The 24,101-nt window shown below is 39.5% G+C and overlaps 1 protein-coding gene and 1 long non-coding RNA gene across 2 annotated transcripts in view; one reads left to right on the forward strand and one right to left on the reverse strand.

Annotated features, from left to right (window-relative positions):
• UBXN7 (UBX domain protein 7) overlaps positions 1–20,976 on the reverse strand; it is a 58,372-nt gene extending 37,396 nt beyond the window's left edge. The window contains exons 1-2 of the mRNA XM_019448721.2: positions 20,870–20,976; positions 1,558–1,705 (exon numbers count right to left, since the gene is read on the reverse strand). Of these exons, the coding sequence (XP_019304266.2) occupies positions 1,558–1,705; positions 20,870–20,942 (221 nt within the window). The 5' untranslated portion in view covers positions 20,943–20,976. The remainder of the gene's footprint in view (positions 1–1,557; positions 1,706–20,869) is intronic.
• A 20-nt stretch (positions 20,977–20,996) lies between these two features.
• On the forward strand, positions 20,997–21,592 carry LOC109266546 (uncharacterized). The gene is made up of 2 exons (XR_002079760.2): positions 20,997–21,264; positions 21,350–21,592. It is a non-coding gene; the product is annotated as an uncharacterized LOC109266546 (long non-coding RNA).
• The last annotated feature ends 2,509 nt before the right edge of the window (positions 21,593–24,101 follow it).

Here is a 24,101-nt window from a genome sequence, read left to right on the forward strand (position 1 = left end):
CCCAAATGAGCTGTGAATACCTGTTACTCAAGTTTCTGTAAACTAATCATGTTTTCATATTGATTTCCATGAAAAATCTGAGCTATGTTGGGGGAGAATGGGATATCAACATCTGAAATACATGGCCAACACTGCTAGGAAAAAACTTTATTAAGTATTAATAATGATCCCTAAAGTTCACTCTTCATGTGGAAACAATTATTAGTCTAGAATCTGGAGCTAGAGGCAACTCTGTCTTGAATGTTATTTAGATTTTTAAATCTATCTCTAATTTAAAAATAATATCCATCCATGTCTTTAGTCTATTCCCTTGGGAATTCCCTCTAGGAATCCCTAGAGGATTCCTCTTGTCTAGTATCTCATGTTGTAAACACCAAGAGTTATAAAGAAATCTAAGTATTAAAGTCTTATTTAAGGATCTGCATAATTTTGTTTCAAAAATCAATGGTTTTCCTCGAGTAGCATTCATCCCTAGTATCTTCCAAAGACTTGGAATTTTGCCTATAAGGTATTCATTTCAAATGCTCATTGGTATCAAATGTAAAGGGCAAAAAATATCCAAATCTGTTCACCATTAATTCTCAGTCTCTACAGACTACAGTTCCATATGTTAAAGATGCTTCTAATTTGGGGCGCCTGGGTGGCTCAGTCGGTTAAGTGTCCGACTTCGACACAGGTCACGATTTCGCGGTCCGTGAGTTCGAGCCCCGAGTCGCGCTCTGGGCTGATGGCTCAGAGCCTGCTTCCGATTCTGTGTCTCCCTCTCTCTCTGCCCCTCCCCCGTTCATGCTCTGTCTCTGTCTCAAAAATAAATAAACGTTAAAAAAAAAAAAAAGGTGCTTCTAATGATTAACTACATGTAACTATCTTTAAGGTATAAAGGATTGTAATTATTTTTCAAAAAATTTTCATGGCAATGCAAAACTCTCCTGGAACAATGTAAGTAAATCTAGAATTGGGAAATCTGAGCTGTAGTGGGCTTTAGTTCCATCCATATCTGCGAAGTAATTACTGTGTAGCTTAGGAAATTGGCTATGCCTCTGCTTTCTCATCTGTAAAATGTGGATAATAATGTTATCCTATAGGGTTCTTTTGAAGATTACGGGGGTGGGGTGCCTGGGTGGCTCAGCTGGTTGAGCGTCCAACTTCGGCTCAGGTCATCATCCCGCGGTCTGTGGGTTTGGGCCCTGCATCGGGCTCTGTACTGAGAGCTCAGATCCTGGAGCCTGCTTCAGATTCTGTGTCTGCCTCTCTCTCTCTGCCCCTCCCCCACTCACGCTCTGTCTCTCTCTGTCTCTCAAAGATGAATAAATGTTAAAAAAATAATAATAAAATAAATAATGACATCCTATAGGGTTATTTTGAAGATTAAATAATAGACATGACTGTGCTCTAGAGAATTTAAGGTATATAAGTATAAAAATTTCCACATGACACTTTTTCAGATGCTTTCAACTTTTAATTTTTTCAAAACCACAGAATTAACCTAACTGATAAAAATGCAACTGCGCAATTTAGGCAAGGGGTAGCTCCTAACAATAAATAATAAATTCATACTCTGTGTGAGGTCTGACTGTGGAGACACTTGCTGAACTGGTACTGGGCTCTTCAGCAATTCCTCCACCATCCAAAAACATAGTAACTGCCATCTCCAGATTATTGTTGCAGGCTTCGAGCATATGTTTCCCTACACTTTCACTTGCACCTGAAATAGCAAAAAGAGAGGGAAAAAGTTAAAAAAAGAAAGACACCTTCTTATTATATTCAGTTCATGTTAGAATACAGAATTCCCAAGCAAACTAACAGTACTTTTTCCCTTTTAGAATGAATGACTTAAAAAAAAAAAACAAATAAACAAACAAAAAAACCCACCTTATTTACTTTTACAATGGTGGCTGATTAGTAAATATACAAAGCTAGAAAAGAAACTAACAGCATTAAAATAGTGGTCTTCCTTTACAATAAAACCACACTAAATAAAGCATGTCTTTAAATGGACCAACTACATATTTATTAATAAACTGAAAAAAAAAAGAAAGAAAAATGAAAGACTGCATTCTAGAAAATGAGAAATATTTTGTTAGAATGGATTTCAGTCAGTTAGCATTTCTGTTTCCATTAAAAAGAAAGCCTTTTTTTAGTAACAACGGAGAGAAGTGAGATGGGACATTTTTGTCAATAATATAACCAAGTCAAAATCTGGTAAGCAATGTCAATCTTCATCATTTAAAACTGGCCCTATCACACATTTATTTATTGGTAAAAGTAAAGCCAGCATAGTCTCTTAGATGCGATATAAACTGGTAAAGCCCTTTACAAAAATGTTTACACAATTTTACATGTATCAAAAAGTACTCCTTCCTTTTTGACCCAGTAATTTGGGCTTTCTAGTAAAAAAAAATACCTATTCTTTTATTTATTCCACATCAAATACTACATGTATAAACACGTCCATATACATGTCTAGTATTGTTTCAGTACTGAAAACTTGGAAACATAAATATACAATAGTACTAGAGTCTAAATTGTAGAATTTATTTGCTGGAACATTTCGTGACCATTAAAAAGCATCTCAGGGGGTAACTAGGTTTCTCAGTTGGTTAAGCGTCTGACTCTTGATTTTGGCTCAGGTTCCTTATCTCACAGTTCATGAGATCAAGCCCTGCATTGTGCCGTGGGCTGACGGCATGTTGCCTGCTTAGGATTCTCCCTCTCTGTCTCTCTCTGCACCTCCCCTGTTCTCTCTCTCTCTCTAATTAAATAAACATTAAAAAAAAAAAAAGGCATCTCACGTTTTCCATCTGGGATGACTTTCCTTCTACCAGAATCATGTCCCTTATAATTTCCTTCTGGGGGGTGTGTATGTGTGTGTTGGGTCTGAAAACATCTTTATTTTGCTGTCATTCCTAAAAGACGGTTCTATTTGGATATTGTATTTTCAGGCTGATAGCTATTTTCTCTCAGTAAAGATAGCATTCCAATGTCCTCCGGCTTCTGTTGTTGCTGCTGGGAAATCAGTTGCTAGACCAGAGAAAATCATTTTTATGGCAATCTGTTGTTCCTCTCTAGTTGCTTTTAAGATTTTTTTCTGTCTTTGGTCTTCTGCAGTTTCATTCTGGTCTGTCATGGCTGATTTTGTTTTTCTCCTTGGGATTCACTGCACTTCTACCATGTTAAGGAATGTTATCTTTGATCAATTCTGAAAAATTCTCAGCTATTTCTATTTAACAATTACCATACTCCTTCATTCACACTTATTTCTTTCTGAAACTCCAATAAGATATATGTTAGAACTCTTCACTCTATGGTGTGCGAGTCTGTTTTTTTTTTTTTTTAATTTCAGTTACTTTTTTATAATTAGAGTTCTGTTTTTGTTTTTTTCCTAATATGCCTTACCATGTTTCAGAGACCCTTCATATTCACATTTCAATCTTTTTATTTCTTCAAACATATTGACCAAACTTATTGGAATTACTAAGAAAAAACAAACTTTCTGCAGTCTATAGAGGTCATCATCTCATTTCGGCTGGTTCTTGTCTGTTTCTGGTGGTTCTTGTCTTGTGCGATGGTTTTTGTGCATTCTGTGGTTTTTTTCCCTGTGATCTCTTGTGCCTTGGATTTTTAAAGTAGTAGTTGAAGATAAATTCCTCCTAAGAGGATGTGATTTGATAGTGAGTTTTTTTGTTTTGTTTTGTTTTTTTATTGTCAAGTTAGCTAACATACAGTGTAGTCTTGGCTTCAGAAGTAGAGTCCCATGATTCATCACTTACATACACACCCAATGCTCATCCCAACAAGTGCGCTCCTCAATGCCCATCACCCATTTTCCCCACCCCCATCAACCCTCAGTTTGTTCTCTATATTTAAGAGCCTCTTAAGGTTTGCTTCCCTCTCTGTATCTTATTTTTCCTTCCCTTCCTCTATAGTCATCTGTCATCTGTTATCCACATGTGAGTGAAATCATGTAACTTTCTCCGACTGACTTATTTCACTTAGTGTAATACTCTCCAGTTTCATCCACGTTGCTACAAATGGCAAGATTTCATTCTTTTTCATTGCTGAGTAATATTCCATGGTGTGTGTGTGTGTGTGTGTGTGTGTGTGTGTGTGTGTGTGTGTATCACATCTTCTTTATCCATACATCAGTTGATGGACATTTGGGCTCTTTCCATACTTTGGCTATTGTTGATAGTGCTGCTATAAACATTGGGGTGCACTGCCTCTTTAACTACATTCTTTTTATTTTTTGTTAATGTTTATTATTTTTGAGAGCAAGACAGCATGAGCGGGGAGGGGCAGAGAAAGAGGGAGACACAGAAACAGAAGCAGGCTTCAGGTTCTGAGCTGTCAGCACAGAGCCCGACATGGGGCTTGAACCCACGAATGGTGAGATCATGACCTGAGCTGAAATCAGATGTTTGACTGAGCCACCCGGGTGCCCCTAAATATATTCTTAAGTTGGGTAAGACCACATGGAAAATGTGACCCTATAAAAGACCCTTATTATAAATTCTCAGTGACAATATCTCCTGCCACTCTCCAACTGCCAAGGTTGAAACAAAGTCTCAGCTTCATTAAGGGGAAGGGTCTCCTTTCAGACTCCTTTCCTTAGGAAGGTCACAGGCTTTGTTTCCCATTTCTTGTGGCCTATGAGGCTATCAAAAGAGAAGTTTAAAGCCATTCAATTTGGGCAGTTTCCACTAGGGTGAAGGCTTGCTTTAAATCTAGCTAACATCTGCATTCCCAATTTCATTTCATTTGTAGCCTCAGAGTATTCCTTATTTTCTCACCAACCCAATGACGTATTTTGAAAAAAAATTTTAAATACTCATTTCATTTAGGATTTTTCTCAGCAAGAGGGTTATTCATGTTATCTCTCTAGTTTACCCCTACTGCCCGGCAATGGAAGTACTGACTCTACTTCTTAATATCTTTCATTTGTTTTCTCTTCTCCACTCTTCTTTCTAAGGCTTTAAATCAAGCCTATAACATTTCTTACCTGGATTACTACAATAGACTCCTAATTGATCATCATCTTATCTTCCACCTTGCTGCTGAGGTTATGCTCCAAAATACAAGTCTGATTCTTATTCTTCCTCTCCCTCTCCCTCATCCCCCACCTCCCCTCTTTCTCTCACACACACACCTATTTAAAACTCTTTAATGGCTCTCTGACACCACAGTATACAGTATAAATCCCAAAGCCCTCATGATCTGGAAAGTCCATTCTGATCAAACCTCAGCTCATCTCTCTGGTTTTGCCTCTCCTCTTCCCTATCCTACACAATTCAGTACAGTCATACTGAATTACATGCTTGGAATGTCCTTATCCTCCTCATCTCACCTTCATCTAGTTCATCCATGTTCAAGAATTACCCTAAATGTTACTTTGCCAATTTGTGTGCTACGCATTCTTTACACTACCTCCCCACTCCCATCTCTATGACACTCTTCTATTATGTATGTACATGAATATACTAAGCCTCAGAGTATTCCTATACTGGTTTACTTTCTGGCTCCTCAGAAGAGTAGAAGCTTCTTCCACACAGGGACTGGCTTCTCTCTTGGTATCCCCAGCACCTAGCATTGTGTTTGCTTCCATAAGATCAATGTCTAATATTAAACTGACTTTGAACTATCTCACAGTACTTCAGCTCACCAGTTAATACACCAGAGATAGAAAGGTCAGGCTTCAGCCAAAACAATGCTTCCATATCCTCTGAATTTTATACTGTGTGCATATGTTTATGCTTTAATTTTCATTTATAAAGCAATATGGTTACACTGTGCAAATCACAAAGAGCAAACGGGTACTTAAGATATGTGTTAAGATTAAATTTCCAGTGAGAGAATTACATACAAATTTTAAAAGTGCTCAACCTCAAACAATGTAAGGTGAAAATCACATGTTCCAAAAATCTGTCAGATGATACAGCAGATATAACTTTGTCAGATAGCTGACAAAGACATATACCTAGGATGCCAGTGAAAAATTATTTCATGAAGGGTTCATGGGTGGCTCAATAGGTAGAGCATGTGACTCTTGAACTCAGGGTCATGAGTTCAAGCCCCAGGATGGGGGTTGAGTTTACTTTAAAAAAAAAAAGTAATAGTAAGACATGAAAAAAAAAATTTCATGAAATACAAGTGAAAAAAACATGAATACATAATATTAGGATTTAATGTTAAATCAGTAAAAAAAAAATTACAAAAAACATCTGATCATTTCACTTAGATCTCCAGAAATTTACATATTTATGTCAGCAACAAATCTCTCTTGAAATTAGACAAATAGAGGATAGCCTTTCATTTGGGGTTTGCCATATATCTGGGTATATATATATATGGTCATTTTAGTTACACAGAGGCAGGGACGCTTTTTCCTTTAAAAAGGCTTCATATATTATTCAAACTTAAGAAACTTCCAACCCTTCTCTCTCCTTCAACTGCAAACATCCCATCAGTCAACCAAAAACCCCTACAGGTTCCATATAATTGACACCACTCCTAACCATCCTGTTCACTCTGTGTCTATTGCTATAATCTTAGTTCAAGCCTTCACCTCTTACGTGAACTAGTATATCTCTCTGCTCTTTGTCATGCTCCCTTTGATACACCTTCTACACTGCAAAATAATGTAAATTTGATTGTCTTCCTCTGTATCAACAGTTCTGCACTGCTGACTGGAAGTTTTCATCTCTCTCAAGCTGCCATTAAGATCTGGTCCTCGTTGGGATGCCTGGGTGGCTCAGTTGGTTAAGTGTCCGACTCCTGGTTGGCTCAGGTCATGATCTCATGGTTCATGATTTTCAGCCCTGCATCAGGCTCTGCACTGACAACGTGCAGCCTGCTTGGGATTCTCTGTCTCCCTCTCTCTCTGCCTCTCCTCTGCTCATGCTCTCTCAAAATAAATAAACTGAAAAAAAAAAAAAAAGATTTGGCACTTATTTATTACTGCTTTCAAATGATACCCCTCCACTCTCTCTCTCACCCTATACTATTCCCTCCAGCCACACAGGTGGTATATCCTATCTAGCAGAGCCCTTGGTGGTACTTTTCTTTGCATAATATGGATAGTGATATCATCAAATGAGTCCCTTCATTTTTCTTAGAAACACACCAAATAATGACCTTTCTGATAAGTTTTGGACCCTCCCACCCCTCCTCACCCTGAAGTAGATACAAATAGACACTTTTCCATTCAGTCTCAATCTCTATCCTTGTCTCTGTTAGCTTTCCTACCTTGCAAACTTTAAAAACTCACTGAACTTGCCCAGTTCTCACTTTCTCATACCCGTTACCTCTCCCTAAGTTCCCAATCAAGCTGAACTAGAAATTCTCCAGTTCTAGTATGTACAAATTTACCTTCTCACCAATTAATAAGCACAAACAAATTTCAAAACACAAACAAATGCAACTTTTTGAGGGGAAGGAGGAGTTCAAATATCCCAATAGCCAACCTTACATTAGCTAATCTCAGGGCAAACCCAGCACAAATCTGATGAACAATTTCAAGACTCATGTGCTTCCATATTTCTCATAAAACCCAAGGCTTTGTTTTAGTGCCTTCCTTATATTTTTCCATTATGTCCAGTTATAGTGTGTTGTATTAGTTATACTTCTTAAATGCTAGCCTATAAGTTCAGTATCTATTGTACTCCATTTTAATTTACTTACCTACGCAGGAACTTCTAAAAGTTAAAAGGTTCCTACAAGTAGACTCCTCTGGCTGCTTATTCTAGCAAAGAGATGCATGAACTGTTACATTATCTACTAATCTTTTCCTTTTCAGAGAACGAAATGGCTGAGTTCATATCATTTTTGGCTCTTGTCTTTCTAGGTGCTCACAACAAACTAAAGCACCATAAAAAGCACAAAGAACTTGTTGGTGGGGGAGTGAAACTCCCTCTACCATAACCCAACCAATGCTCGCTGCTTTCACCCCTTCTGAAATGTGTTCATAAGGAAATTCAACTTAAAAATGACCACTGCATACAAATAGTTGCCATCCTCTCCACCACCCTCCAGCTATCACAACTCCAACGCCAATGACATGGGAATCCTTTGGAGAATTTGTGGGCTGTGAAGTAAAATAAAAGATGCTGTTAAAATTGGGAACTTGTAAAGCCAATCCTCAAGTAAGCTAGCCTGTCAACAATATGGTCTGCCTATCCTAAAAGTCTTTTCATAGGTGCCTAAATTTTTCTTTTACTTTATTATGCTGCCTAAAATGCAACCACCTAAGTAAGAGATTACAAACATGCTTTTTAAAATGATAAACACCTACTCAACAATTAAGGATGTATCAATTATTTTACAATGTGAATTAATTCAATCATATTGCTTCTCCCTAAAACTCACTAAGAGATGAAGGTTAAGACACCTTCAGGAAGCTGGGTCAGGAAAAAAGAGATATAAGTAGCTTTAGCATCCCAGGTACCTTTTGGAGGAGAGCTAAGAAAGGTCTACATGAAGTGCCACATAGGGATGGGAATAAGATACTCAGTACCTGGAGACAGAGACACCAAACAGCTGTAATAAAGTTACCAAAATTTTTCCTCTGGCCAGTCCTAGAGAATAACATTTTTTTTTTTAAGTTTATTTGCTTATCTTGAGAGAGAGAGAGAGAGAGAGAGAGAGAGAGAGAAAACACGCACATACACATACCCAAACAGGGGAAGGGCAGAGAGAGAGAGAATCCTAAGCAGGCTCTGTGCTGCCAGCATGGAGCCCGATAAAGGGCTTGATCCCACAAACCATGAGATCGTGACCTGAGCCAAAATAAAGAGTTGGCCACCCAACCAACCGAGCCACCCAGGCACCCTGAGAATAACATTTTTCATATTCCCTTTAGTTCTCAGGCTAGGGAGTATAATATAGATATTAAGAGCCTAGATACTACTCAGATAAACCTGAATTTGACTTCTAGTTCTTTCATTCACTAGTTATAGGACTTTGATCTAGTTACTAATTTCTCTAGCTCTCAGTTTCCTCAGTTATAAAATGAAGATATTATCAACTTCATGAAATACTTGTGTAGATTAAGAAAATTCACAGAAGGGCACCTGGGTGGTTCAGTCGGTTGAGTATGTGATTTTACCTCAGGTCACGATCTCACGGTTCATGAGTTCGAACCCCAGGTGGGCTTGCTGCTGTCAGCCTGTTAGTGCAAAGCCTGGTTCACATCCTCTGTCCCCCTCTCTCTTTGCCCCTCCTCCGCTTCTGCTCTCTTTCTCTCTCAAAAAATAAATAAAAACATTAGAAAAAAAGAAAATTCACATTAAAGAACTTGGCACAGTTCTTTATTGGCAAACAGGCAGGCAGAGTAAGAAATCTCACAGTTTTCTTTCCCTCATTCATCTGATGTATGAACATGTACTACACTCATGTTAAACACTCATTTTTTTTAAAGCAGGAGTAAAATAAGAACTATCACTCTAGAAAAAGTGAATGTTATAAAGAATGAAACAATACCAAAAGAGATCTGCTTTAAAGAAATTTATAACATGGGGCACCTGGATGGCTCAGTTGGTTAAGCGTTTGGCTCAGGTCATGATCTCACGGCCCGTGGGTTCGAGCCTCACATTGGGCTCTATGCTGACAGCTTGGAGCCTGGAGTCTGCAGCCTGTTCGGAGTCTGTGTCTCCCTCTCTCTCTGCCCCTCCCTGCGCCCCCCCCCACCCCACGCTCTCTTAAAAGTGAATAAAAACATTAAAAAAAAAAAAAAGAAATTTATAACTATGCAGCATTCTAGTATGACTGAGAAGCATCAGGAGCTGATATAGAAACAACAGAAAACTTAATAAAAGTATAGGTAAGTATTCCAAAATCTCCTAGGTCCATAGGTTTATTGAACTTTATTAAAAGGGCTTCTAAAGGGAATTCTTTAAAGTCATTCTTAAAGGGAGTGACTTTAAAACACAAAAATAAAGCCCTAATAAAGGAAATATAACTGTGATATTTTAGGGGCAGATGGTATCAACACTTGAGGCCTAGAATTGCCATCCTATTTATAATCCTTACTTAACCATTTGATGTTAGAATCTAAGCTGTAGGCAGCATATCCCAGAGATGGCCCTATCATATCTCTGCTGACAATCTGACAGGACAACCTGCATCACTGGAGCTTGTCAGGATAGTGACCTGTAAGAGTGTTTCCAAAAAAAAAAAAAAAAAAAAGAGGGGCCTCTACCCATGAATATTTATTTTTTAAAGGAAGTACATGCTAAATCCTGGCAAGACTGAAGAAGGTAGTATTAGAGAGGGACCAAAGAAACAAAGTACACCATTCACTTTCTGAAATAAAGCCAAATTATCTGAGTCATCTTGCTCCTATAATCATTCTTGGTGTATCACTTGTATCATTTAGTGTATCATTTTAGAAACAGAAGACAACAGAGAGATAATTAAAGGTTCCAGTGGTTCTTTATGTTGGGAAGTAGTAGAGGTATTTAGTAATGTGAGAGACCATTTTTGGTGTTTCATGACTGGAGGCTGGGGGAGCACTACTGGCATTTAGTGGAGAGAAGCCAGGGATGTTATAGCATATTGAAAAATGCCTCCCCTTCCCCAAAGACTGCTCACACCTTCATTTCAGACTTACCACCTCCAGAACTGTAAGAGAATAAATGTGTGTTAAACCATGCAGTTTGTGGTAATTTGTTATAGCAGCCACTGAAAACGAATACAAATGCCAAATCTTCTGCAACAGATGGAACAATCCTATACAATAAAAAATTGTCCCAGCCAAAATGCCAGTAACACTCCCACTGAATTAAACAGAAGAATACGAAGAAGTGAAGGTTAACTGAGAAGGCAGAGGAAAAGTATGGAGGACTAAATGATACATAGGGGAAAGAAACAGTAGTCAACAAGTTTAATAAAGTTGCAAGTTTTACCCATATATTCAGAGATAATAACTATTTTTGATGGGTCAGCTATAAAAAATGTGAAGCTTATTACATTCAGAATAAAAAATATCTTTTTTAAAGGGAAGGGGAACTAATAACGCAAGTTTGCAGATTTGTTGTTTTTTTTTTTTAAGTTTATAGAGAGAGAGAGAGAGAGAGAGAGAGAGAGAGAGAGAGAGAGAATATGAATCCCAAGCAGGCTCTGTGCTGTCAGCGCAGAGCCCAACACAGGGTTCAACTTCACAAACCATGAGATCATGACCTGAGCCAAAATCAAGAGTCAGACATTTAACTGACTGCACCACCCAGGCACCCCACAAGTTTGCAGATTTATATTATCTGTATAATTGTTTAAATAGGCTTATTTTGAAGTCTCAGTATTATAGATAGCAACAGGATAGCTTAATCTAACCTTGCATCTTAGTGTGTTTGGGTTGCTATAACAAAAATACCATTGACTGGGTGGCTTAAACAACATTTATGTCTCACAGTTCTGGAGGCTGGGAAGTCCAAGATGAAGGCCCCAGAAGATTTGGTGTGGGGTACAGGTCCGCTTCCTGGTTCAAAGACAGCTACCTTGGGGCGCCTGGGTGGCTCAGTCGGTTAAGCGGCCGACTTCGGCTCAGGTCACAATCTCGCGGTCCGTGAGTTCGAGCCCCGCGTCGGGCTCTGTGCTGACAGCTCAGAGCCTGGAGCCTGTTTCGGATTCTGTGTCTCCCTCTCTCTGACCCTCCCCCGTTCATGCTCTGTCTCTCTCTGTCTCAAAAATAAATAAACTTAAAAAAAAAAAAAAAAAAAAAAGACAGCTACCTTGGGGTACCCAGCTGAGTTGGTAGAGCATGCAACTCTTGATCTGAGGGTTGTGAGTTTGAGCCCCATGCTGGGTGTAAAGATAACTTTAAAAAATAAAAGAAATTGGGGGCACTCGAGTGGCTTAGTTGGTTAAGCATCTGACTCCTGATTTCAGCTTGGGTCATGATCTCAGTTTGTGGAATTGAGCCCTGTGTCGGGCTCCGTGCTGATGGCACAGAGCTTGCTTGGGATCTCTCTCTCCCCCTCTCTTTGCCCCTCCCTGACTCACACACTCGCTTGCTCTCTCTCTCTCTCAAAATAAATAAACTCTAAAATACATAAATTTTTAGAAAACATATATAAAAAAACAAAAACAAAAACTGTTGTCTCCTTACTATGTCCTCACAGTAGGGGCAAGAAGGCTTCCTGAGGTCTCTTTTTTTTAAATGTTTATTTATTTTGAGAGAGAGAGACAGATCATAAGCGGGGGAGGGACAGAGAGAGAGGGAGACAGAGACTCTGAAGCAGGCTCCAGACTCTGAGCTGTCAGCACAGAGCCCGATGCAGAGGTTCAAACCCACGAACCGTGAGATCATGACCTGAGCCGAAGTCAGACACTTAACCAACTGAGCCACCCAGGCACCCCTCCTGGGGTATCTTTTTTAAGGATACTAGTCCTCCTCATGAGAGCTCCATCCTCATGACCTAATCACTTTCCAAAGGCCCCCACCTCCTGATACCATCACACTGGGGGTTTAGGATATCAACATATGAAATGTTGGCGGGCAGAGGGAACACAAAAATTCAATTTGTAATCAATGGCAGGAGCCCCACTCTATTGTTTCTCACTACATACACTCTTTTTATTATACCCCTATCTTTTCTTCCTTCTATCTATTTTAAGCTTACTAATGGCACCAAAGTACATTGTTTAACCCATCCTATGGTACACAATTTACCAGTCCCCATTTCTTTGCTGTGGCCTCTTAGTTCACACTCTCTCCATTACTGTTATGATATGGGAAATAGCCCTAACGCAGTCCACATCTCCACTACAGCTGGAAGAGTCAAGAGATTCTTCAAACTATAGTAGTCCCTTATGCCTCTTTTCTACATTACTTTCCAGTGCCAAAAAAATGACAGTCTCTCCACTACTATCAAGGAGCCAAAGTATAGCAGTCACAGAGATAGAGACAGATAAAAAGAAAGAAAAGAAAGAATCCCTCTATAGAGCCCTTCTTATCCCAGAAGGATAGAGAAGAGAAATGACAGAGACACAAAGAGACTCCTTTTTGGTTCTACAGTCCCCCAGAAATAATAACAAAATAAGCTAGACTGTCCACCTAGGAAACGGAAGTGGGTGATAGTTGCAAGAAATACGGTGTCTCATCAGTATCCCATCCTGAAGTTCTTAAGCATTCAGGAATAGAAAGCATTACAAAAACCTTTATACCCAGAAAACTAAATTTACTGAGTATAAGAGGAATGAAATGATTAGGTTCGGGACAGATAAACAAAGATAATTTTTGTTGGATCAACAAAAAGGAAAGTAGAGTGAGGTAGTAGTAGTGATATGGTGAAAAATGCATGGGCCTAGGAGTAAAGACACCAGAATTCTAGTCCTTGTTCTGCCATTATCTAAGACCAGTGCTACTCAAAGTGTGGGCTTCACACCAGCTATCTCTAGTCCATGACAAGATTAAAACAGAAATTCCAGTGCAAGCATTTAGAAATTTTTATGACAATTTGATAGAGTAATTTTATGTCTGTGGAATTAAAAGTTCAGGCTTGAAAAATTTATGGATGGCAAATTATCATATGAAAAAATGCCCAGTATCATTAGTCACTAGGGAAATTCAAATTAAAACCACAATACTATACTATTATACACCTATTAAAATGACTACAAAAAATTAAAACTACCAAATGGGTAACTGAACTCTCATATATTACTGATGGGAATGCAGAATTGTAATCATGACCTTGGAAAACTGGCAATTTCTTAAAGTTATACACCTATCACATAATCCAATAATCCCACTCTAGGTATTTATCCAAGAGAAACAAAAACTTACATTCACACATTGTACACTAATGTTTTTAGCAGCTTTATTTATAATCTCCCAAACTGGAAACAACACAATTACCCATTTACTTAATGAATGGATAAACAAATTGTAGTACATTCATTCAATGGTATACTATTCACCAAAAAAAAGGGGCAGGAACTACGCATACCACAATGATATGAATGAATTTCAAATGCTAAGTGAAAAGAAGCCAGACTCAAAAGGCTACATAATGTGATTCCATTTATATTACACTCTAGAAAAGAAAAACAACAGACAAAAAGATTAGGCTACAGGTGGGGGGAAGGGTTGACTACAAAGGGGCAGGAGAAATTTTCTGAGGATGACAGAATTGTTTTGCATCTTCACTGTGGTTACAGAATTGTACACACTTATCAAAACTTATAACCACACACTAAAAAGGGCAGATTGTACTGCATGCAAATTGTACCTTAATTTTGGAAAGAATTTGGGCTTATATTTTGTATGTGTTTTTATTTTTATTTCATTTTCGAAGCCATTAATTTTTATTGTATTTTATAAAAGTGCTGGTACACAAAGATTGGAAATTTTTAAAAAAAGGTCCTTTCCTCCAAGTAAGTTTGAGGAGCACTGACCTAGACATATAACCCCAAGTCACTTTACTTTCATTTGATAAATTCAGAAATGGGTCAAGATGGTTTTTAATATATCTTCCAGCCCTGACCCCCCCCCCAAAAAAAAACAACAAAAACAAAAACTATGAATGTTAAATGATTTTTGGTTTCCTCAAATGCCTACATAATACGAGTTACTTCCATACTCCTAATGTTGGAAGCACCATCACATTCTCCTGGTTTTCCTCCTATACCTTTGGTTTCTTTGGAGTCTTCTCTGTACTTTTTCCTTTGCAGTGCGTCAGAGTAAGTGTTCCTTCAACTTTGGGTCCTGGAGCCTACTGTTTCCTCACAGTACACTCTCCCCTGCAAGAAGCTATCTACTTTTAATAGCTTCAACCGCCATCACTATGACTCCTCAGATGTCTCTTCTCTTTCCAGACCAATATTCATTTGCTTATTGAACAGCTCTACTTGGAAGTCTATCTAAAACCGAACTAATCATCTTCTCCCCAAACCTTTCCTACTATCCCGTAACATTCACAAATAGCACCTTTATATACCTAGATGTCTGAAACAGAATCCTAAACTTCATTCTGACTCCTGTGACTTTTTCCCATCTTTCTTCCCTTATCTTCCACTTCTCTGCCACAACCTTATTTCAAGACACCAGTATCTTCCTTGGATTAATGCAACAGTCTTCTACTCATCTCTATGCCTACCCCTTCTCCACTATAGGCAAGTAGCTCTTTTTCCAAAAACAAAAACAAAAACAAAAAAACCAAAATCTGGTTATGTCACTCCTCCAATTAAATTTTTCATGGACTCCCCCTACACTTGGAATACAGCCAAGATTTCTTAACATGGGTTACAGGCCTTTCCTAATCTGGCACCTGCCCTCTTATCTCTTCAGCTCAATTTACTGCATCTCCCACTAGCTATGCCCTATTCATTTGGAATTATCAATTCCCTAAACCCACTGTCTCTCCTTTCTTGTCTCTGTATATGTATATATCTGTCCCTCTCTCTTTCTGCCCTTCCTCCTTCAGGCCTTTGTACATGTTCCTCCTGCCAGAAACATCTCTCCTCTAGGTTTAGCTAAAAACTTATTTCTTCTAGGAAGCCTTTCTTTACCTCCATGTTTTGTGCTCCCATAATAGCTCCCTACCATGCTCCAACTGTATTGTAACACCTATTTGTGTCTGTATTCTCATTAACTTTTATGCTTTTTGAGCATAGACACCTTGTCTTGCTCACAGTAGTATCCCCCAGATCTGAACCATGCCTGGCACACAGCAGTCTATCATATTAAGTTTATTAGTAAGATTCCATTCACAACTCAAAATTTATTTTTTTTTATTTTCATCTAATGTTTTATTTATTTTTGAGAGACAGAGAAACAGAGTGTGAGCAGTGGAGGGGCAGGGGGAGAGGGACACAGAATCCAAAGCAAGCTCCAGGCACTGAGCTGTCAGCATGGAGCCTGACACGGGGCTCAAACTCCCGAACTGTGAGACCATGACCTGAGCCAAAGTCTGACGCTCAACCGACTGAGCCACCCAGGTGCCCAAAGACACTACTACTTCTTTTTTTTTTTTTTTTTTTAAATGTTTATTCATTTTTGAGAGAGAGAGAATGTGAGTGGGGAAGCAAAGAGAGAGAGGGAGACGCATAATCCAAAGCAGGCTCCAGGCTCTGAGCTGTCAGCACAGAGCCTTACATGGGACTTGAACTCATGAACCGCAAGATCATAACCTGAGCCAAAGTCAGACACTTAATCAACTGAGCCACCCAGGTGCCCCCACAACTCAAAATTTATTGCCTCTCTAACTTCTGCTCAAACATAATCACCTTCTGAAATAGTTTTTAAAATTCCAAGAGCTGTCCCTTGATATCTAGAACACTTACAACCACCGTTCCTGACAGAGAAACACATTTTAATATTAACCAAAGAGAAATAAATTGTAGAAAAGAGTATGTATAGAAATTAGCCAAAAGCCAAATACTACACACATCAGTTTTCTAATTTCTGTAACTAATATGCATTCATTCAACAATTTTAGAGAGAGATTAAACTAAGGTCTCTTCTATAACTGAGATTCTATAGTTTCATTAAGTGGAGCACAAGGGTGGCTCAGCCGGTTGAGCATCCAACTCTTGATTTCAGCTCAGGTCATGATCTCAGAGTCGTGAGATAGAGCCCCCCTCACCTCCCCCCCATGCCCCCTGTCAGTCTCTGTGCTGAGCATGGAGCCTGCTTAAGATTCTCTCCCTCTCTCTTTCTCTGCTCTTCTCCCCCACTTGTGCGCTCTCTCTCTCTCTCTAAAATAAAAAAGTATATAAATTTAATTAAGTATGTGAATGCCTACTATGCACAAAACTTTACAGAATTCTATCCTAACAACCTTTTGTACTCTCTCAGCCTCCACTTTCTACTCCCTCACAGTTTGTCCTTACCTTCTATTGCCTGTTTATTTCTTCACCAATTCTATAGCATCTACGTATCCTTCATCTAATGAAATTATTCTGATTACATCTGTGCATTTTGTCTATGTGTGCCTGAATGTTAGCCTAAGCTGGTGTTAATGGGATACTGCCATGGTTCAAAACATTTTTTTAATAATTATTTATTTATTTATTTAAATTTTAGTCCTTTTTAAAAAAAGTTTTTATTTATTCATTTAAGTAATTTCTATACCCAACATGGGGCTCGAACTCATGACCCTGAGATCAAGAGTCACACACACTTATGACTAAGCCAGCCAGGCGCCCCAGTTCAAAACATTTTTAAAAGTTGTTCTTTTGGAGGGCATGCGGGGGGGGGGGGGGGGGGGGGGCGGGCCATGTTGGGTATAGAAATTACTTAAATAATTTTTTTATTGTTCTTTCAGATTTACCTTCAGATCTAGCAGCACATTCCTTCCTCATGTTTTGAGGACTAATGTGACTTTTGAAAGCAGTCAGCTGTCATTCAAACCCAACTATGATGAATATCAAGAGAGATCAAACTGAATAATACTGCAAAATGTAGTAGACTATAAAGTAACAGGACTGGTTTTCTATGCAGCTTCAAATGATTCCAACATCATCAATGGTAAAGGTATATAGTTTCTCAATGTTGATTATTTTCAAAGACTATCACTTCCCTTGGCTACTTGGTTATCAGAGTTTGATCACAGAAAAAATGTTTATGATGTAATATTAATTGAAAATCTTACAATTCTAAATTATGTATACTATGATCTACAATATAAAAATAAGAAAAAGTAAAAATAAAAGTATGCAAACAAGATTTGGAAGTTAATATGTAAATAAATAATGCTGCTGTGAGAGATTAGCTTTAACCTCTTTCAAAATCATTTCATGTTGTGATTTTTTGTGTGTGTGTGATTTTGAATTTTTTTAGTGTTTATTTTTGAGAGAGACAGAGCATGAGTGGGGGAGGGGCAGAGAGAGAGAGAGAGAGAGGAAGACACAGAATCTGAAGCAGGTTCCAGACTCCACGCTGTCAGCACAGAGCCCAATGTGGGGCTCGACCTGAGCTGAAGTCGGACACTTAACCAACTAAGCCACCCAGGCACCCTGTGTGTGTGATTTTTTTTAATATATTTTTTTTAAAAAGTCAGAGTCAGGGTGCCTGGCAGGCTCAGTTGGTAAAGCATGTGACCCTTAATCTCAGGGTCACGAGTTCAAGCCCCGAGTTGGGTATGGAGCCTATTTAAAAATAAATACAAATTTTAAAAATAAAACAAAATACTAAAAACAGAACAAACTGAGGGTTGATGGGGGGTGGGAGGGAGGGGAGGGTGGGTGATGGGTATTGAAGAGGGCTTCTTTTGGGATGAGCACTGGGTGTTGTATGGAAACCAATTTGACAATAAATTTCATATATTTAAAAAATAAAATAAAATAAAATAAAATAAAATAAAATAAAATAAAATAAAATAAAATAAAAACCAGTCATTACACCCGACGCTAATATAACGTGTGTCAACTAAACTCAGAGAAAAAAAAATTCAGAGTCATTATTTCATACCCATATATCATATACATTTGTTCTTCTTAGTAAGAAATAAGACTTAAAATTCTTTCAGTTTTCTATTTCTAAATGCCACAGGAAAGGTAAGGCTCACATTTTTGAAAATATATTGCTTTAACCAGAATGTTGAGCATCCAGATAAGTAAAATCTTTCTGAAATCAGAGCATAAGCTCTTAAGGTCAGTTTAATTCATTCAGCAATGAAAAAATATCAAATACCCTTTTGTCATAAATACTACAATTTAAAATATATGTGAACAGAACCCCAAACTATTTTTTTAAAATATATCGAAAAGGCGGCGCCTGGCTGGCTCAGTCAATAGAGCTTGATCTGAGGGTCATGAGTTTGAGCCCCACATTAAGGGCAGAGCCCACTAAAATAAAATAAAATAAAATAAAATAAAATAAAGTAAAATAGAAATGTGAAAAAGACTAAAGGGGTCAATCATGTGTTTCTAACAGTTAATTACTCTCTTGTAAAAAAAAAAAAACCAAAATTATTAATAGAGATTCATAATACATCAAGGACAATCTAAGATATTTTCCCTTCTGCAGACTTCCAGATACTCTGTTTACTAAGGATCTCCAACATAATTCAGGAATAGAAAGGCCTGTGACCAAGAAATAAGCCATGTGGGCTAGCAAACAGAAACAGATTTAAAGCAAATAAGTGAGCCATTTTATCTCACCACACGTTGGGTTTTGTCCCAAAAAGTTCCATTAGAAGTAATAACATGAGGTTCTGAGTTCCTGAAGGGGTGGTTGTTACTATAAAAACAGTCTGAGTTCCCGAAGTGGTGGTAATTAGCATAAAAAACTGAAATTAAATAGGTGGCATCTTAAATCAACTCCATAAAAATCTAAAGATTAATAATAATTACTTCCATATCTAACTCACTACGAAGATTTTTCTATGAAAACATAATGCTGCAACATTAACTTATATACACAATAATTTTCTAATTTTCCCAATAACTGTGATCAGCTTAGACATTGGGAAGTGTATTACATCTTTAACAGTCCAATCACAAAAGTTTTAAAACATTAAGAAAAGATGATCATTCCATTCCTCATCCCAATTTTATTACAAATCTTACTTTACCAATTTTGATGTAACGTTTCATGCCCACCAGCTAGATAATGTATGAAACATCTAGTTGTCACTGCAGAGCAAAAGATAAAACTAGCTTTAAACTGTAAAACGGCAACCTGCATACAATCTGTCTGGTTAGAACCATATAAAATTTTACTTAACCAGATCTTATACGTCAAACTCTAGGTGCATTAACAGTAGAAACATTGTCTGCACCTAACAAATAACCAGATAAAGTATAGATCTGCTCAGGGAGGGAACTAACATTCTAACCTCCTTCCAAAATGACAAACTAGAACGGCAAAATTACACTCAGGCACATGGAGTACTCTTCTCTCAAATCACTCCACAGAGAACTTCATCATTTGCTCCGCCCTCTAATAACTCATGCAAAAAAAGTTCAGCACCATCAGAGGGAAACAAGGCATAGAGAATTCATAGAATGGCTTAGGGCCTTTCCTCCAGGCGGTAAGAGGATCTGCGTGTGCCCTTCGCAGGGGTCCAAAGAAAAAGAATAACTGGGGGCTTGGGGAATACTGACACCCAGAAACTGACTTTCTCTCCAAGAAGTTTCTGCCGCCATCCCTATTTTATCAGCAGGAGGATCCGGCGCCATCGTCCCAGTCTTTATGATTTTATTATGGGGAGGTGGGAAACGCCACCCAGGATTCCTCCAGGCCTTCCCTCTTAAGGTTGGAGGGGGAGGGGGGGCTCCCCCTCATTCTTTTTCTTTAAACCTCTGTCTTGAAGGTACTCCTCAGCACCCCTCTTTACAGCGGCCTATCCCCCAGGATCGGTAAAGGCGCTGTCGAAGCCACCATCCTCGCCGTTAAGGCGGGAGGGCCCGAGCACGCCAGGGCCACGGCGATGGCTCTGAGGGGCCCAGAAAGGGGAAGGGCAGGCCAGGGACTAAGGGAGAATGACCTGACCAAGGAAGAATGGAAAAAGGAGGTGAGAAGATGCACTGCACCCCAGGGCTGCACAGAGAAGAGAAGATGATGAAGAAGGAGGAGGGCGGTGGCCCGGGTGCGGCCCCCCACCTCTCCCGCCCCCAGGTCCCCGGACCGGCGGGGGCGGATGGGATCGGCCCATTCCCCGGGTCTTAGCTGACAAGGGGGGGGTGGTAGGGGGTGGGGGTGTCTCCCTCCACACTGCGAAGAGACCGAGAACAAGGCATGGGGTACGCGGGGGGGCTGTCTCCCGCCTGAACCCGGAGACCCGACGCCGTCGTCGCCTCTTCCTCAGAAGGGAGGACGGGAGCTATGGGTAAAGCCCGAGGGAGAAATGCATGAAGGTAAGGGGAAGCCCAGGGCGGAACGGCGGTCCGCTCCAGACCCCACTCTCCACCTTCCGGTAACCGCGTCTCTTACCGGTGATGGCGGTGAACTGCTGAATTAACCCCTTCAGCGCCGAGGACGCCGCGGAGCCCCCGTGGGCAGCCATCTTACCGCCGCCGCCGCTGCCGCCGAACAACAACACAGACACACACGGACCGCCCTCCCCCACCTCGCCGCGCGGTTTGCGCAGGCTCATTGACCGCCCCCAAACTCCGCCCTCCCGCCCCGCCCCCCCGCGGCGGTCAGCGCAGGCGCACTTCCAGGCCCGTCCGGGAGCGCTCTCTGCTCTCCGGGTTGGCTGCCCGGTTGCTGCCTGCTGGCTGCATCCTTCCTTGCAACCTCTGGTGCCTTCCTCTCCAAGCTCTAAGGCCGGTGTCACAGATGCGATATCTGTTCCTGGTTTCCGAAATAAGCTGAGGGCTCGGCAGGTAGTAGGCTCTTCGCGTTTCAGTTTCACAAGGTTTATTGACAGACCCAACTGCCGTTGACAGTTTTTCCTTCTTTTTTTTGCAGCTCTACAGCCCTCTGCTAGGTTTCCTGCAGCTCCTGTCAAAATACAAATCCTACCTCATCGCATTGAAGCGACTTTCGCACCTGCTTGCCAACCTTTAAACTAATTGTTTGGCTAACCTGGTGCGACGATCCATCCAACAGAAGTAAAATCCCAGAACCCTTCTGTGCCAATAAAGCACTGGACGCAACAGTCTGACATATAGTAGATTTAAATAAATGATTGTCCAGTCCACTTTCCTTCAATACATTCGTCAATCCATGCCTCCCCTCAAGATTTCACTTAGTTTCCTGGCCTATAAAACGAAGAGGTGTCATTTATGTAAAAAGAAAACGTGTATATGTATACACACTATATGTGTATATGTATAGAAAGGGCACTGGAAAGTTGTACACAAAACGTTACTGGTTACCCCTAGAGAAGGGAGCAATGGGGGGGGGGGATGGCAAAAAGAGACTTTGAGGGCTTTTTATCCTTTGTTTTCAAACAAAGATAATATTAGTATATTATATTTTTAAAACAATTATAGGGATGCCCGCAAATCTGATTATCCTTCCCTTTATTTATGAGAATAAAATTAAGGAAACTTATTTTTAGGGTCTACCTCCCACCCACATACTTTGCAGCTACATAGGAAAATGGCCCTATAAAAGATGAGTCGTCTGGAGAATTGACCCACCCTGAGTCTAAATGTGCTATTGGGGTGAATTAAGAAATAACCACGTCTAGGGCGCCTGGGTTGGCTCGGTCGCTAAGTGTCTAACTCTTGATTTTGGCTCAGGTCATGCTCTCACCCTCATGAGAGTGAGCCCCATGTTGGGCTCGGCGCTGAGTATGGGGCCTACTTGGGATTCTCTCTCCACCCCTCTCCCACTCGTTCTCTCTCTCTCACAAATAAACATTTAGAAAAGGTTTTTTTTAAAAAAAGTTTTTTTAAAATGTTTATTTGTGAGAGAGAGACAGAAAACACGGGCGAGGGACAGAAAGAGAGAGGGAGACACAGAATCTGAAGCAGGCTCCAGGCTCTGAGCTGTCGGCACAGAGCCTGATGCAGGGCTCGAACCTACCATTGGTGAGATCATGACCTGAGCTTAAGTAAGATGCTTAACCAACTGAGCCACCCAGGTGCCCCAAGATAAATAAACATTAAAAAAAGAAATAAGTCAAATCAAGATAACTATAGAGTTATAGCTGCAGGAAATATGACTGATATGATTGAAGCTATGACTGCTGTGATATCAGGAAACAGGCTCCTGAAGTGCCTGGGTGGCTCAGTCAGTTAAACATCTGACTCTTGATTTTGTCTCAGGTCATTATCATCCGGTTCATGAGATCAAGCCCTGAATCAGGCTCTGTGTTGACAGTGGAGAGGCTACCAAGATCTGTAGATTTATTTTCAAGGTCTTAGAATTCAGTGATGTGATTTTTAGGTTAATCTTGAGAAAGTGGTAAAGATTATGCTATCCACAATTCTAGAAAATATTTTGTAGAGATTAAAAAAATAAAAGATAATGAGGCAGGAAGTTAATAATACAACTTTGAAAAGCCTTTTTCAGGGCACCTGGGTGGCTCAGTCAGTTAAGTGATTAAGCATCTGAATCTTGATTTTGGCTCAGGTCACCATCTCACAGTCGTTGTGTAATTGAGCCCCAAGTTGGGCTCTGACTGAGCATGAAGTCTGGTTGGGATACTGTCTCTCCCTCTCACACTGACCCTCCTGCACTTGCACTCTCTTTCTCAAAACAAATACACTATATTTAAAAAGCCATTTTGAACTAACATATGAAAGATCTTTAGAATCATAAGAAAATACCTTTAAATACATTCCTCAAATCATGAAAATACGTTTTAAAAAAATGGGCTATCCTCAGAAAATAAACTGCAAAAATATTATATATTGAATAATGAAAAACTAAAATTTTAGATAACAAAGTAAATATCCCAAAGCTAAACATCAGTTACTATTTGAATTATTTCACCAAATTACACTAGGATTTGTTTTTAATTTTAGGTCTAGGTTTAAGACTTCCTGTCCCAAAACAATTTGTAACATGTTACTGTAATTTAATGAAACTGGACAGAGTAAATGAGCTAGAAGGTACAGTCAAAATAATCTGATTCAACACTTGGCTTTTATCATGACCCTCCTGAGATTCAGAGTTTGAGTTGTTCAAGGTTATGAAATGGTAGGGTGGATCCTAGAATCCAAATCTCTTGAATCCTAGACAAATGTACTATACTTTGACTTTAAATGGCAATATTTCTTTTGTTTAAAAAACATAGAATTATAGGGGCATCTGGGTGGCTTAGTCAGTTCAGCATCCAACTTCAGCTCAGGTCATGATCTCACAGTTCATGGGTTCGAGCCCTGCATTGGGCTCTGTGCTGACAGCTCAGAGCCTGGATCCTACTTTGGATTCTGTCTCCCTCTCTCTCTGCCCCCTAACCGCCCCCCCCCCCCCCCCCCCCCCGCTGCGTGCTCTCTCTCTCTCTCTCTCTCACTAAACATTACAAAAAGTATATATTTTTAAACCAGATAATTATATTAGATAGCTTTTAAAAATTCAACTGTTGACACAAGGCATAGCTAAAACATAAGGATAAATGTTGAAGGGAAATGTAAAAAAGACATTCAGAAGTAGTATTAAGGAAATGAAAGCCAGAGTAGATTTTAAAGCAAAATGTATCATTAGAGATAAAGAGGATCACTACATAATGACAAAAAGAACAACCAGAAAGATAAAATAATTCTAA

This window comes from Panthera pardus, unplaced genomic scaffold, assembly GCF_024362965.1.
Source record: "Panthera pardus isolate Hobbes unplaced genomic scaffold, ASM2436296v1 HiC_scaffold_16, whole genome shotgun sequence".
Taxonomy (NCBI): Eukaryota; Metazoa; Chordata; class Mammalia; order Carnivora; family Felidae; genus Panthera; species Panthera pardus.